The sequence below is a fragment of the Pseudonaja textilis genome, chromosome 13 (genome assembly GCF_049901715.1).
Source record: "Pseudonaja textilis isolate UNSWEBS1 chromosome 13, rPseTex1.2, whole genome shotgun sequence".
NCBI classification, from domain to species: domain Eukaryota; kingdom Metazoa; phylum Chordata; class Lepidosauria; order Squamata; family Elapidae; genus Pseudonaja; species Pseudonaja textilis.
In genome coordinates this window covers 20933813-20947509 of record NC_142002.1, presented here as the reverse complement: position 1 = coordinate 20947509, position 13697 = coordinate 20933813, and the positions used below count along the sequence as shown (strand labels likewise).

At 52.6% G+C, this 13697-nt stretch overlaps 1 protein-coding gene across 5 annotated transcripts in view; it reads left to right on the top strand.

Annotated features, from left to right (window-relative positions):
- The window catches only part of CA12 (carbonic anhydrase 12), a 19257-nt gene extending 5560 nt beyond the window's left edge, over nt 1-13697 (top strand). The window contains exons 1-11 of one of the 5 annotated variants that reach the window (XM_026709956.2): nt 1442-1651; nt 3300-3320; nt 3723-3902; nt 4206-4348; nt 5413-5508; nt 6198-6261; nt 6925-7082; nt 7581-7707; nt 11831-11860; nt 12438-12522; nt 12690-13697. In XM_026709956.2, the coding sequence (XP_026565741.1) occupies nt 1567-1651; nt 3300-3320; nt 3723-3902; nt 4206-4348; nt 5413-5508; nt 6198-6261; nt 6925-7082; nt 7581-7707; nt 11831-11860; nt 12438-12522; nt 12690-12789 (1089 nt within the window). In that variant the 5' untranslated portion in view covers nt 1442-1566 and the 3' untranslated portion in view covers nt 12790-13697. Of the gene's footprint in view, nt 1-1437; nt 1652-3299; nt 3321-3722; nt 3903-4205; nt 4349-5412; nt 5509-6197; nt 6262-6924; nt 7083-7580; nt 7708-8935; nt 9832-11830; nt 11861-12437; nt 12523-12689 lie in introns of those variants that run through there. The other 4 variants (XM_087941955.1, XM_087941956.1, XM_087941958.1 and 1 more) reach the window with 4 other exon arrangements.

The following is a 13697-nucleotide window of genomic DNA, read 5'->3' as shown; positions in this document are numbered from 1 at the left end:
GAGAGGAAAAACAAACATATCCACAGGGGCTAAGAGGAGGATGAGGATTCCGTCACGTTCTGGAGCCCGTTGCTTTTACACGTTCACACATTCACTTGGCTGGTTTCCGCTGCTGAAGTTTTTTAAATGTTGTAAGCCACCTGGAGTCGCCGTTGTGGGAGTTGGGTGGCTATAAAAATGTGTTTAATAAAATTTCTAAAACAGTTACGGGTCTCCATCTCCGAGTCCAGGAAAGGGGGCAGCCAAGACGCCAGAGAGGGCAGCCACTCCCGCTCACCGGAGCTTTTGGCCCTCTGGGGATCAGGCTGGCTCCCGCAGCACCTGGAAGGGCACCCCAAGTCTCCCAGGTAAGGGCAGCATCCTCTGAAGAGACTCGTTTCTCTTCCAGCGGAGGCAGAAAAAAAGGATTCCTCCCAAGTCCAGCGCCTGGATTGGCCCACAGCTGCCTCACAGCCTCTGTTTTCACCCCGTTCCTATTCCTGGGAATCTAACGCTGCAATTTGACGTTTTTCTTTTTTAATGGCATGTTTGAATAACCGCACGGCTAAATTGCTTCTATTTTCCAGGACATTTTTCCAAATTTGAGTTTGGGTACACTAGCGACACAAAACCGGAGTGTTGCTGCAAAGCTAGTCAGGGACAGAGCAAAAGAACACACATCCATCCATTGCTGACAGGGACATAAGAGTTCGGGGGGAGCAGAAAGGGGAGATCGGCCCCCACCCACCCATCTGACCTCCAGTTCCAGAATAGCAGTTTGGGGGCTGCTGCCAGGCAAAAGGCCCTGCCAGAAGAAAAGAAGCCGAAGGAGGGAGAGAAACGGGTTGGGGTCTTTTGGAGACTTGCGCAGCAATCGAGGGTGAAGAGAGCCACGGGCCCTCCAGGCACAGAGTGCAGCTTTGGGGCCCCGTTGGGATGAAGGGGAAAGGCACAGCCCGGGACCCAAAGGAAGACCCTGCAAAACTTGCCCCTCCGTTGAAGCTGCAGGCCAGGCAGGGAGCAGCAATTGGCAGGTGCTGCACGCACACACACACACACACGCACACACCCCGTCCCAGGGCCCAAGCATCTTCCCCAGAGACTCCGCTAGAAGATTCGGATTAGGGACAACGCAACTGGCCCTGAAGTGGTGCAAGTGCCCAAACTCCCCACAGCTGCCCAGGAAAAGGGGGGCACCCCCGAAGGAACACAATGGGGCCGGGGGGGGGCGGGGGGCGGCCCCCGGGCGCCGCGCTGGCTCCCTTCCTGGTGCTCCAGGGGTTTGAGGGGCACTAAAGCCCAGTCAATGGCTTGGAATGCGGAGCGGAGCGATCCGTCGGGGAAAACCCGAAAGACAAGGAAGTGAAGGGTGCGGGCGATGGGCTCGGGAGTCCGGCCCCTGCACGGGGGGAGAGGGGGGGGCGACAGAGGGGCGGCTCCCGGGGCCATCCCGGGGGCCGGTCGTCGGCTGACATCACGGCTCGGGCCCGAGGGCGGAGGCGCCGGGCAGGCAGAGCGAAGCTCGCCGCTCGGGCAGCACACAGGTGCCAACCGAGGAGGCAGGACAGGAGCCGCGCGACGCCCGAGATGCCCGCCCTGCCCGCCGCCCTGCCCGCCGCCCTGCTCGCCCTCCTGCTCCACGCTCACCTCTGCAGGCCGGCGCCGCTGAACGGTAATGCCTGCCCTGGCGGGGAGGGTCTTCCCGGGGCTGGGAGCGACCCCCACCAGCCCTGGCGCCTTCCTCGCGCCAGCCGGGGCAGCCCCCCATCCCCGCCGCTCACGCCGTCTCCCCCCGGCAATGGCGCTGCAGGTGCTCGGGGGGCTTCAGGTGCTCGGGGGCTTCAGCTCTGAGCCCCCGCCCCGCCCGCCGCTCCGGGCAAGAGAAACCGCTCAGACCGGACGCCGCTTGCCGGGAGAAGATCGCAGCGCGTTGTTTAGTGCCGGCGGCTTCGGATGATGGTTTCAGGAACCTTCTAAGGCAGGGCTCTCCAACCTTGGCCACTGTAAGCCTGGCGGACTTCAACTCCCAGAATCCCCCAGCCAGCAACGGGAGCCGAAGTGGCCAAGGTTGGGGAGCCCTCTTCTAAGGGATCCTCTCCGGGGCGGGCGACGTCGAGGCTTCCAGCCAGAAGCCGGAGAAAGACAAGGCAACTCCCTGGCGGGGCGGCGGGGGTCTCGAGGGGCCGCGGCGGGGGTTGAGACCCTCCCCGCCCGCCCTGGGGCAGGACCTCCCTCTCCAGGGGAGTCGGCTACCCGCCTCCAATTGGACCCTCCAATTGCAAATGGAGAGGTGGGCTCTCTATTTTCCTTAGCCTCATTTTCACGTGCTTTGGTTTGATTGTCTTGCGAACAGTCGCTGGGGTGCACCCACCGTCTCGTTGCACTTGTACAGTGACAAGAAAGTTCTTCTAATCCTGAAGGAGGAAACTCGGTCAGGGCTGCTTCGTCCCTGAACCGAGTTTGGTGAAGAGCGCGAGAGGAGCCGGCCGAGGCGTCGGGGCGTCCTTTGAGCAGAGTCCCAGAGACCCCCAAGCCCCGCAGCCGTTGGCCCGGAAGGAAGAGCTCCGGGGAGGGTCCTCCCCGCTCCGTCTTTTAGCAGGGGGGAGGAGGGGTAGAAGGGGAGAGGGGTCGCCTGCAGGGTCTCCTCCCGGACCTTTCTGGGAAGAGGCGGCTTCGACCCTCCTCGTGCACGGCAGGCGCGGAGCCACGCGGGAGATTCCTGCCAGGTTTCTGAGCAGAACCCCGAGGGGAGGACGGAAGAAGCGGCAACGCCTGGAGAAGAGCCGCCTTCCGCTCTCGGGCAAAGGCAAACTGGGAGCCTGAGCCCCGGGGCCAAACAGAGACTGGTGAAGGGGAGAGCTGGGGGGCGGGGGGAGCAGGTGGGCTCAGCAGGCAAAGGGCAGGGGAGGGAGACGCTCCAGGAAATGTTCAGTTCAGTGAATGGGAGTAACCTGATATTTGGGTCTGTGTTGAGCCGCAAGCAACGGGCGGCTTCTCCTCCTCCCGGGTCCTCCAAGGGGCATTGCCAGAGACGAGGCGGCTGCACGGAGGGAGCCGCGCATCACAGGCCTTGCTTGCTCCCTGCTTAAGTTGCAGGCGCTGCCTGGGAGCAGCTTTTGAAAGGGTGGCGCCCATCTAATTCCTCAAATCAGGTTGATTCACTAAACGGTGTTTCCAAAAAAAAAAAAAGACCCTCCAGGCACAATTGTTCTACTGCAAATATTCCCCTCTGCTTTTATTGCCCTTCTGGTTCAGCAGAATAGGGGCAGGTTTAATGCCGCTCTCACGTGAAGCTCACGTCCCTTTCATTTCCCTTCCAGGATCGAAGTGGTCCTACTTTGGTAAGTCCCCACTTTCATTCATTGGATTAAATCGTATTTGGGTGGCTCCAAGTCGCATGAGATCCAGGGAGCTGCAAGCGACTTCACAGCCGAATCTACTTGGTGCCACAATCTGCCCAACCTCCCATTCTCCCATATAAGCTGCCCATTGTGGGATCAAATGGGAGGGGGGGGGGCCTTCAGAACTGAGCCCGGCTAAGGCCACCGAGGTACTCAGACCAGGGGGGTCTTTGTGGCAGCTGCCAGTTGCAGAGCCTTCATTGTCTGCTTGAAGCCCTGGTGCCTGCTGGCCCATTGTGGCAAGGGGTGGGGGGCTGGGGGCTGAGTGGGGGAGGGGGGCATGGAAGGAGCAGGCATGCAAGGATACCTTGACTTGACCCTCTGGAGGTCTTGCTGTCCTAGGTCCTGACGGAGAAAAGGGGTGGCCAAAGAAGTACCCCTTTTGTGGAGGAGTCTTCCAGTCTCCCATTGACTTCCACAATGACATCCTCCAGTTCGACTCCACCCTCCGGCCAGTAGAACTGGAAGGCTACAACGTCTCTTCTGATGTCAAGTTCCTCTTGACCAATAACGGGCATTCAGGTAACAGCAGCTAACAAGGAGGGAGGAGGGAGATTCTGAGGGAATCTTCTAATCGGCCAGGAGCATGACTAAGCCAGTCCCATCCTTGGCCTCCAGATGTTCTTCACCGGCCATGCTAGCTAGAGACCACAGCGTTGATGTCCACACATCTGGAGGCACAAAGCTGGGGCAGCCTGGTTTTCAACCTTTGCGCCTTAAAGAAAGACCGCCCTTGGCATTTTCCAAAGTTGAGACACCCCCCCCCCGGGCACCTAACGCTGCCCGGCTTCCGCTCCATCTCCTCTCTCCTCTCTTCTTCTGCAGTAAAAATGAATCTCTCTTCGGCCATGCGCATCCGGAATTTCTCCTTCCGGTACTCGGCAGCGCAACTCCACTTACACTGGGGAAACCGGAACAAGCAGGAAGGATCCGAGCACACGATCAGCGGGAGGCATTTTGCTGCTGAAGTAAGACAACCCAGCCCTTTGGCCTGATGCCTCTCCCTGCCCTTAAGGCCATGCTAGGAAACCGGGCATGGGTTTTCCTTTCTGTGGGATCCAGGTGGTTTTCCTTTCTGTGGGATCCAGCATGCCCTTGCACGAGATCTTTTCCCCGTTTCCGTCTTCAACAGAACAGCTGCTGTGGCTTGTGGGATTGAGATAACAGCTGTCTTCCTCCTAGCACCCTCCAGAGGTCTTGGGGTTTGTTTGACCCCCGTTTCTTTCCTCGGATGTCAAAAGTCAGTGGATACAGGAGAGGCAACCCACACAGCCTGGCCAACCTGAAGATGGGTGGAGTTCAACTCTCTAGAAGTCTGCTGGCTGGGGAATTCTGGGAGTTGAAGCCCACCCATCTTCCAAGTTGAGAAACGCTGCCCCGCGGGTGCTCTCTTATCCTTCTCTTCCTCCTCTTCTCTGCATGCCATCCTGAACATCCTTTGACCAACACAACATTCTGGGGGCTTCCCCTAACCTCCAAGAACCTGCACCAGCTGTCGCTCTTTCCCCCAGTGTGTTCCTTCCTCCAACAAACTCCACAGCTAATAATCATATAAGCAAATCCAAGAACAGCCTTTTTCCCCCTCCTCTGTTCACTTACGAATTGCTGCGTGGGATAAAATTACCAGGCGAACAGCAGCGAGACGACAGGCTCATGTTCTCTAGCCTGGGAAATCATCTTTATCAGCTCATCAGTTTTGTGTCTCTGGTTGCATCATCCCAGTTTCCATGGGAGTCCCAGAGAACGGCCTCCATAGGACCCCTATGACACAATGGGCGGATCCAGCCTCAATTGTCATTATCCTCAATTCCTCCAATTCATAGCCACAACATTGTTTCATGTCTCAGACTAATTATAAGTCTAGGAAAGGCCTGGGATGCCCCAAAGTCACAATTTAAGGTCATCAACAAAGACAAAAGACCTCAGTTCAGGGTTCAAGGGAGGGAATTCGGAGGCCTGGCTACACAAGCCCCGGTTCTCCCAGCTGTTAAGCCTTAGAAATCGCAGTTACCGTTTCCTTCTCCCTCTGCAGCTGCACATTGTCCATTACAACGCTGACCAATATCTAGATCTGAAATCGGCCATCGACAAGCCCAACGGGCTGGCAGTCTTGGCAGTCCTGATGGAGGTAAGGCTTGCACCTTCCCTGGCGGTCTCAGCTGGTCTCTTCCTGCCAGGACCTCTCCATAGTCCAAAGCGCATCCTCCTTCCCATGGGTGAAAGTGGCCCGTCCTTCCTGTCCTGCTGAAGGACCCTTGTCCGGCCGTGAAGCCACCAGCTGAGCTTCCAGAGGGTTTTACTTTGGGGTAGGGATGTCAAGCCCCACCCCTCCTGCAGCCCCTTTCAGTTGCTGAGAACATTCAGCTTATTTTTCTAGAGTGATTATTTTGCAAGAATTTTTGAGTGGAGGCAAAGAAGTCACGCTGTGCAAGGGATTATTATTCTAGCAAGAGCAGCTGAGGACTCTCGGAAAGCAGATGTGAAGTCAGGAGGGCCTATTTGCCCTGAAATGAAATCACTGCTGCCCACAAAATCGGCCAAGTTCATTTGCCCAACAAACGAGGGCGTAAATCCAAGGGCTGCAAAGGGTTCGGCTTCCCAACCCAAATGCCTCCCCTGGGTCACTTCGCAATAGGTTGCTGAGCCCCTGAACTTGCACCGCTCTCCGTTATGTGGACGGCCAAGCGGCTTTTCCTGCAGGATTGTGCCCTGCGGTGTGGATGCGCCTCTCCTGCTCCGAGGCCCACCGGTGGCCAGGCCTGTGCTTGACCGCAAGGTTCTTCCAATAGGAAATGACCGCTGTTGCTTTCCTTACAGGAGGGAGATTTCAACCCATCCTTTGAGAAGATCTTCAGCCATTTCCAACATGTGAAGTACAAAGGTAGGAGAGAAGGAGGCCCTGAACAGCCAGCAGAAGATACTCAGTCCCTGTAAGGGCAATTAATCCCTCGCTTTTGGTGTCAGGTTAACTGGCAGTGTGGACAGTTGCAGTATGTGTGTGTGTGTGTGTATATGTATACGTGTGCACACACACCAATCCGACTTACAAAATACAAGAACGAGGCAGAACAGACTAAACTGTTTACAAGCCAGCTGCAGTCAAGACTGGATATTTTCTGCCACTGTTTGATCCGCTCTCTCTCCCCTCTCTCTCTCTCTCTGCTTGACTCACCTTCCCAATTTTCTTTGCCTAAATGACAGTAAACAAACTCTGAACTCTGGTGTTTGTCCAGATGACAAAAGCACCACCTCAGCCGCGTGTTCAAACGCATGGAATGGATTTTCAGCAGGTGGCCACATGGGCTGGCTGGCCCAACTTTGGTCTATCTTTACAGCAAAACATCTGGATTCTTTGGCTGGGTGCAAACACACACACACACATCACCGGGGCTGGCTGCAGAAAGCCTTAACTAAGTTGGCTGACTTGAATTATCTGAATGCTTAAAGAAAACGGCTAACTATTTAGGGAACGTTCCATCCAGAATCAAAACTGACAGGTGGAAACGGCTTCAATCCAGCTGATGCAGCCGCTGCTTTCTTTCAGATCAAGAAACAATTGTTCCAGGTTTCAACGTCCGAGATTTGCTCCCAGATAGACTGGATGACTACTACCGCTATGAAGGGTCTCTGACCACTCCTCCATGCTATCCAAGTGTCCTCTGGACAGTTTTCCGAAAACCCGTAGAAGTTTCAGCGCAGCAGGCAAGTTCCATAAAGCGCAAGTTACATTCAGGGAACAGAAGTGATTTTGCGGGTAACCCCAGGAAAAGCATAATTCCCTCCGGTGCTTTCCAGGCTTCCTAGGGGCCTGATAAAGACTGGTCCTGTTACAGACGTTTCCTCCTTTCGGGATTTCGTTTCTCAAAAGTAAAACTATCCGAGTTCATTTAACTGCCAGCCACAGAACGAAGGAAGGGATATATCGTCCACTTGTATAATTGCAGCTCCCTTTCTACTTTCCACAGCCCATTCCCTTCATAAGAACCCAATTAATTCAGAGTCTTCTTAGCTCCATACTTTTGGCAGAATTACGAAAAATGCCCTTTTTATGCGGTTGTTGTTTTCGCCACAATCAGCAGTCCGAGCTCCTCAGCCTGTAGGCCCTGGCAACCTTCCCCTGGGGAAAAGACTCTTGCCCGAGAGTAGCTGCTCCTCTCCTCCCGCAGATGCGATTGCTCACTGGAGAATCTTTGCCCACAGCTGCTGGCGCTCGAAACCACCCTCTACTGCACAGAGTCCAGCGACCCCGCCCCTCTGGAAATGGTGGACAACTTCCGGAGAGTTCAGGAATTTGACGAGAGGATGGTTTCCGTCTCCTTCCAACAAGGTAGGCCGGAGGAAAGGCCCCCTTCCAAGGTGGTTTATCACGATGATGAGGGCGGCTGAGGCTGACTTGAACTAGAGGGGAAGTTGGGTTTTTTTCTTCGAAAACGTTTTGCTTTTCATCCAAGAAGCTTCGTCGGTTCAAACAGTTCTACCGTGAGAACCATAGGAGCTTCTTGGATGAGAAGCGAAACGTTTTCAAAGGGGGGAAAAACCCTGTGAAAGTCCAGTTGCCTTTGGGGACAACTGTAACGCAGGGGACGAGAGTCTCCACAGACCCTGATTAGTTTACAGGCCAAGTGGGCAAGGTGGGCACTCCCCAGGCAGCCATGTGGGAGGCTCTGAGGCACAGTCCACCCTGTTGTGCCTGCAAGGGCTGGTAATTATACCGTCAACTTACTCTAAAAATACGGACTCCAACTTCAGTTTCAAAACAATAACATCTGCATAGAATCACAAGGGATGAACCTGGAAACGAACACAGCGGTTAGAGCAACCTTAGAATTAAAGGGGGAAGGCTGACCCCCAGGCTGCCCCAGAGACCTTGGTCATCACCAGGGGTCCTTTAGCCAATGTGATAAAACCAGGAATAAAATTCTGGCGTGGAGGGAGGTGCGTCCCACGTAGGCTGGGTAGGTTTCATTTAAACGTAAGGGAAAACGTTTCTTTTTCCCTCTCAGTGCGGCTTCTGAAAACAGTCCCAGTCCAAGATTCTGTTATAACGCAGGAGTTGTGAGGAAGCGGGTGGAGGGACCTGTAAACATTTTATAACAAGAGGTTATTTCAGAGGGAACTAAAATATTGACCCCGGCCTTGGAGGATTTAAGAGTCTGAGCAAAATTCAGTAGGGGTACCGAAGTTGTTGTAAATTGGGCGGAGCACTTAAGGGCAAAGAGCTACCCGAGGAACAAAACTCACATCTTCCTTGATAGTTAAAGGGATGCCGCTCAGCTCTCTGCATGGATCAGACTAGGATTTCTCAACCGTGTCAACTTTAAGACGTGTGAAGCCCACACGTCTTAAAGTTGACCTAGTTGAGAAACACTGGAGTAGATCTTAAGTGCAACGGACTCTTCCCTCCTAAGTTGCTGGATCTAGTGCAGAGTTTCTTCCTAGACTTGTAACCTGCCCGCCTCCCCGGGGTCTCCCAGGGCGCTTAGTCCATAGCAGCAGCAGCACCACCGGGACGATCTCTTGTGCATCTCAAAAGAAACCCCAACTTTGCCTTGCAGGGAGACTCTTTCTGGGGAGGTTCAAAGGATCAGACGAAGCTCTGCAAGAGGTTGAGTTTGACACGTAAAAAGCAGGAAAGGCTCATCACGCTGGGTTGCCCAAATCCACCGTCATGGGTGCAAAAATTAGCCATCTAATGGGGGAATGGAAGCTCCAACCACTGCCTCAAGCCTCTCAGTTGGGTTGTAGGACTGTGGGTCACCACAGTAGCCGTTGTTAACAACAACAACAGGCCAACCTTGGAAGAAACAGGGAAACATAGGAAGGTTGTGTTAGCCAGACCTGTGCAAAGCTATGAACAAGCAGTGATGGAGGTTTTTTTTGAGGGGGGCAGGAAGACTATATAAATAGCCCCCACTTCAGTCATCCCCAAGTGGGTCAGAGGGATGGGACTGATTTTGGAGTTCCTTCTTTTTAAGGGTGCACCAAGATCTGTCTTTCTCAACCTTGGCTACATGAAGATGGGCGAGACTTTAGCTCCCAGAATTTCCGAGGCCTAGAGAATTGTGGCAGTTGAAATCCACCCATCTTCAAATGCCCGAGGCTGAGGAAGACGGATTTTCTAGGCCTTCCACATACATTGAGCCAACCTGTGTATCACAGGCATGCATTACAGTCCCTCCCAGGAGAGGCTTGTTGGCAAAGCAAAGCGGAAATCTTAGGGTTGCACGTAAGAAGTTGTAATTTACAAAACAAAAGAGGAACAAAGATGGCTAATTTTTTTTCTTGAAACAAGTTTGAATATATATATATATCTGTATATAGAAATATAGCGATGTTTACACAAGCAACGACTGGTTTGGGAAAGAACAGCCGAGGGGCAGACGCCAGGATTATTGTATTCTTTTCTATTTTTGCAACACTCGCAAATTGCAATAAATTCTGCTCTAAGCTTAGCCTTGTACAGAGTATTTCCTTTAAGCATCAAAGGCTGTGATGAAAACCTTCCTGCGCTGAGCACTGTTGCCTATCCTAGTTGTGTTATACACACCTGGCACACTGTGTAAGTGGAATTAGGCAGCTGCTGCACAACCTGTAGAAAATGTTGCAGAGGCAAACCTGGGAGGAGGCGAGGTGATCTTGTAAGGGCTCTCCTGCGTGGGAGAAGAAAGGCGAGGCGGCGTCTTGGATCAGCAACTTTTTCGATTCTTCCTGAGATTGCCCCGCTTAAGACGCTGCACAAACACACCCAGCACACATGCAAGGCAGAGAGAGGGAGAGGGAGGGAAAGGGAGGGAAGGGGAACGGCTGTTTGTCATATTGTAAAGTCCCAGAGTTATGCAGTTTATTGGGGAGGCGAACCTGAACCCAGGGCAGCAGCTCTCACCCAAGTCCAAATCAACCATGGATCTCCAGGGAAAACCAGAGGGGCCGGACTCAAACATTTCGGGGGAAAGGACAGGCAGGTGAGCTTCCGGGAGTACCAAGCAGGGCAGGCAGACCATTAAGCCATTGCCGGATAGGATCCCTTCCCCAACCAGCCATTCAAGGGACTGGCATAAGGAAGGGCGTCCCCTTCTCAACTGGCATTTCACGGCTGATCAGCCAGGTCTATCGGGGCTTTATCTGTAGTCACAGAGCAGCCAGCAGGAGGGTCTGTCTATTTGCTCACCTGCATCCCAAGTAAACTGACTTTTTGGCCCAAACTGGAATCCAACCGAAGCCACTTCCCTCCCGTGCTGCTAAACTTGACTTGGGGTGACTTTCTGGCATCGTGTCCAGCATGATTCAGCAGCGATGTCCTACCCCAAGAACCTTCTGGATTCTGGTCTATCCTTTTCCAAGGACAGGCAGGAGGCGAGAACCAGCACTGGAACTCCGAGATCCTGGGGAGGTTTTGGGTGCCAGGACAACACCCACAGCGTGCCCAGATCTTTGTGCCTCCAACTGGTTTCTGTTTGCCTTGGCAAGCCTCTCCTTTGCTTTAAAAGCACTGGGCAAGAGCAGCACCCTGAAGACGCTTCACCCCAACACTCCTTCGCGAGCAGATTCCCAGGGTCCCTCCGTCCTGCATTTGCCTTAAGGCAGTTCTTAAGGACTGACTGTGGAGACCTCGTAAGTTATTTAATCCAAAAGAACTGGCTTGACAAACCGAAGAAAAAAGAACTGGAAACAGATGAGGTGAGCTCAGCCAAGGGTGGCACTTCAAATTAAAGCCTATAGAACGAGCGCTGGGGCTATAAGCAGGACTGGAAAAAATGGAGAAATGGGGAAAAGATCCAAACAGGTCCAATAGTTTTGTGCCCCAGAAGTGAAGGGGAAGTGGTAAGTGGCTGAAATTTGGGGATACGGTTATGCTCCGCAGTCGACTAAGCTGTGGCTTTCCTTTCCAGTGGGGGCTACAGCAAACCAGGCAGGGCAGCAGGATTGTTGCAATGAGGTCTCGTAGGCTGGTTTTAGGAACACGGAGTACCTGCGAAGACATCACTTCCAGGGTCACCTGTCCCTGTGGCTGGCGGGGCTCCCCAGGCAGGACTTGCCCAGGAGTCTTGGTCGTTCAGATCAGTGGCTGCTTTGGGGTGGCTGAGGGTCTTGGGCTGGTCCTGGCTGGGAAGCCCCACCAACCACTGGGACAGACGACCCTGGAAGTGATGTCTTCCTAAAACCTGGGAGCTTGAAGATGTGTGGACTTCAAGTCCCAGAGTTCCCCAGCCAGCACTCTTCTAGGAAAACGAGAGAAACTTGGCTGGCCGGCCAAGAAGAAGACCTCCCCTTCTAGTTTTGTCAGTTGGTCAACAGCTGCCCCCCCCCGCCTGCCACCCAGGACTGGCACCGAGTAAAACGTCTCCTTCCTGCCATTCAGAGGCCAGGATTGTCGCCCTCCTTAGAATTGTCTTTGTCCACATTCACTTCAGTGATTTTGCATTCATATTTTGCTTCTCCCTTTTCTCAAGATCCAGCTCCGGTTGAACGCAGCAGCCCAGGTATGTTTGTCTCAAGAGTGCTTGGCGTCAAGTGCCCTCCTCAGTTCTTCAGTGGGGTTTCCATCTCTTCCATCTGATAACCACTGGAATCAACTGACCTCTTCATCTTCTCCTGCCTGTCTCCTCTCCACGATAACCTCCTGCCCTGCAAGTTATATTAACCTGACTAGTTCAGAATGGATCTATCGGAAACGTCTAAGCAGCATCTCTTTGGTCCTAGACCTTCACAAACTACAAAGGTTTCTTCTTCGATACGATTGACCCTCATTCCCATGTTCTAAACACACACACACACACACACACGTCCTTCTTGCAATGAGAGAGCTGAGCAAATCGTCCAGTTTGCATAATTTCATTGGCCTTGGAGCCTGGCTCTTATTTCAAATTCTCCCTGGCCATTTCATTTGATTTCACCTAATAAAAGGGATACGTGGGAAAATGTTCTACGAAAGCTACTAATCTCATCAGGGTTTTACTCCAAGAGCTAATTACAGCACCTGCTCCCAGGAGGAAGGTTCTCCTATTGGCAAGGCCTAATAGTATTTTTTTTTCCTCCAACCCCTTGACCCCACCGCAGGTTTTGTCCTCTTTGTGGTATTAGCCAGTGTCCTGGGCATCGTCTTTGTCACCATGGCAGCCTTCTGGCTGACTCGAAGGCAGAGGTAAGTCTTCTGCCTCCTGTCCTGGCTCCCTTCTGTAACACTTTTCTGCCCCCTGAGCAGACCTGATCCTCCTGGGCCTTGAAATATCCAGGAAAACATAATTCTTTCTGGGGCACTAACATAACTCCTCTTTCAACCTTAGCTAACTCCACGCTTCTCTTTCCCAGCCTCCAAAGGGCCAAGGAAGAGAAAGGGGTAATCTATAAGCCCGCGGTCACCAAGGAGGAAGAGGAGGAGGAGGAGGAGAAGAACATCTCCAAGGCTTAAACCTCCGCAGTGCTCAAGCTTCACATACCCTTAACAGCTGGATGAGCCAAGCGTTGCTCTCTCTGGGCTGTCGGCCAAGTGGGGCTTTGTGTACAGGATTTTAATGGGCGGAGACAAGGTGTGAAAAAAACCTCCCTCCAAAGAATCAGATAATTTCTAGGAGAGGTTCAGGGCTTTGCTTAAGATTATAGCATCTAAGTATGGTAGTTATGAATAATCATAATATTCTGCCTCAGAAAGGCTGCTGTGTATCTACTGAATAGATGAATTTCCTTCCAGCTCCCATAAAATAATTACTGCTGATATTAGGAAAAGATCACCAGGATATTTAAGTGTTCCTGGTAACGTCTTAAGGGCACAGGTCTCCAAACTTGGCAAATTTTAAGACTTGTAGGCTTCAACATTCCTAAGTTTGGCTGGCTGAGGAATTCTGGGAGTTGAAGTCCTCAAGTCTTAAAGTGGCCACGTTTGGTGAGCCCTCCCTGTCTTAGAGGCCTAATTCAGTCCTTTTTGAAGTCCTGCTGATTTTAACAGGAAACATGTGTCTTTTTCATCTCTTCTATTTAAGTCTAAAATAAGCTATATTAAACATGGCTTCTAAGAAATACACGGGGGCTTATCCCATGATGTAGAATTTGAGCTATGTGCTGTGCTTGGGTCTCTGGAAGTGAAGACCACGCACCTCAGGATGAAGGCAGCTACTCCAACTGAAGGTCAGATGAAATATTCTGGTCCTGTCTACCCTGAAATCAGGGGGGGTTGATGTAATTGGAGAGCTCCATCCATAGTTTCCTTCCTACAGTGACTTATAAGGAAGCTGCAGGTTTGAAGAATCTATTATGATGAAAGTCTCCTATAGATAATGTGTAATTTTATGTAGCATCATACAATAAATATTTTGGTTAAGA